Source organism: Oncorhynchus nerka, linkage group LG19 (genome assembly GCF_034236695.1).
Source record: "Oncorhynchus nerka isolate Pitt River linkage group LG19, Oner_Uvic_2.0, whole genome shotgun sequence".
NCBI lineage: Eukaryota > Metazoa > Chordata > Actinopteri > Salmoniformes > Salmonidae > Oncorhynchus > Oncorhynchus nerka.
Genome location: NC_088414.1, coordinates 26,718,730 through 26,723,081, shown reverse-complemented (window position 1 = coordinate 26,723,081; position 4,352 = coordinate 26,718,730). Strand labels below are relative to the sequence as shown.

Here is a 4,352-nt window from a genome sequence, read left to right as displayed (position 1 = left end):
ACATCAACTGTTCAGAGGAGACTGTGTGAATCAGGCCTTCATGGTTGAATTGCTACAAATAAACCACTAGTAAAAGACTCCAATAATAAGAAGAGACTTGCTTGGGCCAAGAAACACGAGCAATAGACATTAGACCGGAGGAAATGTGTCCTTTGGTCTGGAGTCCAAATGAGAGATTTTTGGTTCCAACCACTGTGTGGGTGAACGGATGATCTCTGCATGTGCATTTCCCACCGTAAAGTATGGAGGAGGAGGTATTATGGTGTGGGGGTGCTTTGCTGGTGACACTGATTTATTTAGAATTCAAGGCACACTTAACCAGCATGTCTACCACAGAATTCTGCAGCGATACGCCATCGCATCTGCTTTGTGCATAGCTGGACTGTCATTTGCTTTTCAACAGGACTATGACCAAACACACCTCCAGGCTGTGTAAGGGCTATTGTACCAAGAAGGAGATTGATGGAGTGCTAGTGCTGCATCAGAGGACCTGGCCTCCACAATCCCCCGACCTTATACAAATTGAGATGGTTTGGGATGAGCCGGTCCGCAGAGTGAAGGAAAAGCAGCCAATAAGTGCTCAGCATTTGTGGGAACTGTTGGAAAGGCATTCCAGGTGAAGCTGGTTGAGAGAATGGCAAGAGTGTGCAAAGCTGTCATCAAGGCAAAGGGTGGCTATTTGAAGAATCTCAATTATAACATTTATTTGGATTTATTTAACACTTTTTTGGTTACTACATGATTCCATATATGTTATTTCATCATTCTGATGTCTTCACTATTATAAAGAAAAACTCTTAAATAAGTAGGTGTAAAACTGTGTAAAACTTTTGACCGGTAGTGTATATTCAAATTTGGGTGTACAATTGCCAAATTAGCAGTGGTTTCCCCTCAAATGCCGTCACTTTATTAATTGTAATTGTCAAATGTTAGACTAGTGGCTTGCCCTGGCTTGCCAAGACAGGCAATAAAACGAATGGTGTTAAAATCTATTTAATTCTACTTCTTATGACTTCTGAAGGTTGTAAAATGTGTCAGATCCACAAGATGCGCTTTCACAAATAGGCTACAGTCTCGAAGATTGTAAAAGTGTGCTTCATAAGAGTTGCAATAGTGTATCTTTTCATGCCCTATTTGTAATTTCATTACGGTTTCGCTTTTAATTGAGCCCTGCTTTACCGGCTATTGGAGAGTTATCTTCACAAGGGCATGTGGAGGGAGTCACGGGGGGAATGGGTGCTGGTGAAAGAGCGAGAGCGTATGGGAAAGGGGGGTTGGGAGTGCTGGGATCGGCCTGGTAGGAGGGGACAGAGGGGTGTGTGCAGAACTGACTAGGTTTAAAAAGGCAGCCTGCCTGTGACACCAGACCTGAAATTGCCCTCGACTGAGCAGGAACTATTTTGAAACTCATGTGCTTTTTCTGAACTTCCTGCACAGATATTTGGACTACGTTTCTAATTGCTTTATACATTTTATTAATATATTAGATACAATTATTTAAACTGATCAAATAATAGAAACTTTGAAAGAAAAAAAGGAAAGGATACTCTGAGACGAAAGAATGGAGCCGTGGACAACCACCGAGAGCCCTGACTACTATGACTATGACTATGAAGAGCAGGAGAACAGCACCATGTGTGACTACTCTGAGTGGGAGCCATCCTACTCGGTCATCCCAGTCCTCTACATGCTCATCTTCATCCTGGGTCTCTCTGGCAACGGCGTGGTCATCTTCACTGTGTGGAGGTCTCAGGCCAAGCGCCGGACAGCAGACATCTACATAGGCAACCTGGCCATGGCTGACCTGACCTTCGTGCTGACTCTGCCACTGTGGGCAGTGTACACTGCGCTAGGCTACCACTGGCCCTTCGGTGTGGCCCTCTGCAAGATCAGCAGTTACGTGGTGCTGCTCAACATGTACGCCAGCGTCTTCTGCCTCACCGCCATGAGCTTTGACCGCTACCTAGCCATCGTGCACTCTCTGTCCAGCGCCCAGCTGTGTACCCGTGTTCACTTGCAGTCCTCCCTGACGGCCATCTGGCTCCTCTCCGGCCTGCTGGCCGCCCCCACCCTCATCTTCCGAACCACCAAGTACGACGAGAACAGCGACCGCATCTCCTGTGGCATGGACTTCAGCCTGGTGTTGGGTGGGGACAATCAAACAATCAATCAATCAAATTTATTGAAGCAGCAGGAGTTCATGTGGATCGCAGGGCTCAGCATCTCCTCCTCTGCTCTGGGCTTCCTCCTGCCCTTCCTGGCCATGATGGTGTGCTACTGCTTCATCGGCTACACCGTGACACGCCACTTCAACAGTCTGCGTAAGGAGGACCAGAGGAAACGGCGTCTACTGAAAATCATCACCACCCTGGTTCTTGTGTTTGCTGCCTGCTGGATGCCCTTCCACATGCTGAAGAGCGCTGATGCCCTCTCCTACCTGAACCTGGCTCCAAACACCTGTGCTTTCCTCCGCTTCCTCCTGCTGGCCCACCCTTACGCTACCTGCCTGGCCTACGTCAACAGCTGTCTCAATCCCTTCCTGTACGCCTTCTTCGACCTGCGATTCCGCTCCCAGTGCCTTTGTCTGCTCAACCTGAAGAAGGCCATGCACGCCAGCCCAAATAGTTCCCTGTCCTCCCAGAAGACAGAGGCCCAATCACTGGCCACTAAGATGTGATGTTTGTGCTGTAGCCAGGGCACAGGAGAGGGACGCCAGCCAGAGGGAATGGTTCCCCAGCTGCCCTGCCTCCACCTGAACACTGCAGGTACATCTAAGACTTCAGAGGTGCATGACATAATTACCTATCCAGTCAGTTCCTGGGGTTGTCATCATCTGCCTGCCCCATACATGTGGACTGCAGACTGAGTGAGTGGGGAAACTGATAGACTCACTAACATCCTCCAAGCCCACTCTCAGTGATTGAGAAGTTTGTACAAATCCCTTGAACTGCTTGATACAGGGGACCAAGCTCCATACCAGGTTGATGCAAACCAGAACCCAGACATTTTGGACAGAGTTGAATGTATTTCAAAAGGACAAAGTAGCTCATATTGTTCTGCTGGTGTCCTGTGTGGACTTAAGGCAAGCTCTTGGATGGGGGTCCCAAGGCTCTGGCTTTTAACACCGGTGGAATGTATTATTCATGCCTGTGTACCATGCTGTTCTTGTTTTTATTTTGTAAGCACTTGCTAATTGGAAAGAGGTGAGACCCCATCGTCCAGACTGTCTTTGTCTTATCTGCCCCAGTCAGCCAGTCAAAGAAAGGTGTTGCAGTTTGATTAAAGGGTTGGAAGGGGAGACAAGGGCACGTCGAGTGGGGGTTCCAGACGGACAGATGGCAGCTGACAAATGTTGTTGAGGAGGAGAAGGGCTAACTAATAGGTGACTGCTCTGACAGATTACATTTTAGTGTGTGTTTGTATGTGTTTTTATTGAATTAGAATTGGAGAAGCCATGAATTAACTTGTCTTTATTTGACAAAGATGTGAATACATGCTGTATAATGCTTTTATGTGTGTGATTTGTAATAAAACAAAAGTGATCTTTTTTAACTAAAATCTTCATGTCACTCTGTTGCTGGTTATGATGTCATGGAAACACTATTCAGTAGAATGTGTTTTTTCCTGTTAGCACACAAGGTTGAAGGGTGGCAGTCTCCCTCCCATTGTGTGCAGTCAGACCATAATCAGAGCTGTCTAAAGGAAATACATGTTTGAGTTCTATTTCCCCCTCCAACTTGTTTATTTCTTTGCTCCTTTCCCCTTAGACGATTAACAGAAATGTGTTGAAGATTTGTTAGACATACAGTATAAACTCACAGAGGACAATCTTCTCAGAGAACTTTACATGTTAATTATGTAAACCACTACAACCATGCTACCACATCTCTCCCTCACTCCCTCAAGCAACACATAAGCTTCTGTAGCTTATTTGAAAATAAAATATGTCATATTCACGCCTTGTTTGAAACAAGTGCAAATAGTGTAGTGTACCATTATCATGTTCCACTGTTGGGAGGCTTTGCACTGAATCCAGTTCAAGCCAATAACGACAATGTAAATACTGTATGAGACATTTGCAAACAAGCGTGGTGCGTACAGCGGGTCATTGACCTCTAAGAGACGATCACCATGATTAACTGATTTGGCTGTAATGAGCTTCAGGATATAATCAGTGACAGTAGGGGGGATAGGAGGAGTGGGCTACTAATCCTGGGTCACTTATGGACACCACACTCCTCCTGTGAGACAATATTTGCCTTTGTTGACAAGATAGATTGGGCTTGGTGGAGGCTGAACCTGATTCAACAGTTAAAGTGTGGACCTGGAGGCCAGTTGGAAGTTATTTCTCA

At 46.2% G+C, this 4,352-nt stretch overlaps 1 protein-coding gene across 1 annotated transcript; it reads left to right on the top strand.

The window, feature by feature from the left end:
- The first annotated feature begins 1,357 nt into the window (after positions 1-1,357).
- On the top strand, positions 1,358-3,614 carry LOC115147027 (apelin receptor B-like). Its single transcript, XM_029689019.2, has one exon. The coding sequence runs from the start codon at positions 1,562-1,564 to the stop codon at positions 2,675-2,677; it is 1,116 nt and encodes a 371-aa protein (XP_029544879.1). The 5' UTR covers positions 1,358-1,561; the 3' UTR covers positions 2,678-3,614.
- The last annotated feature ends 738 nt before the right edge of the window (positions 3,615-4,352 follow it).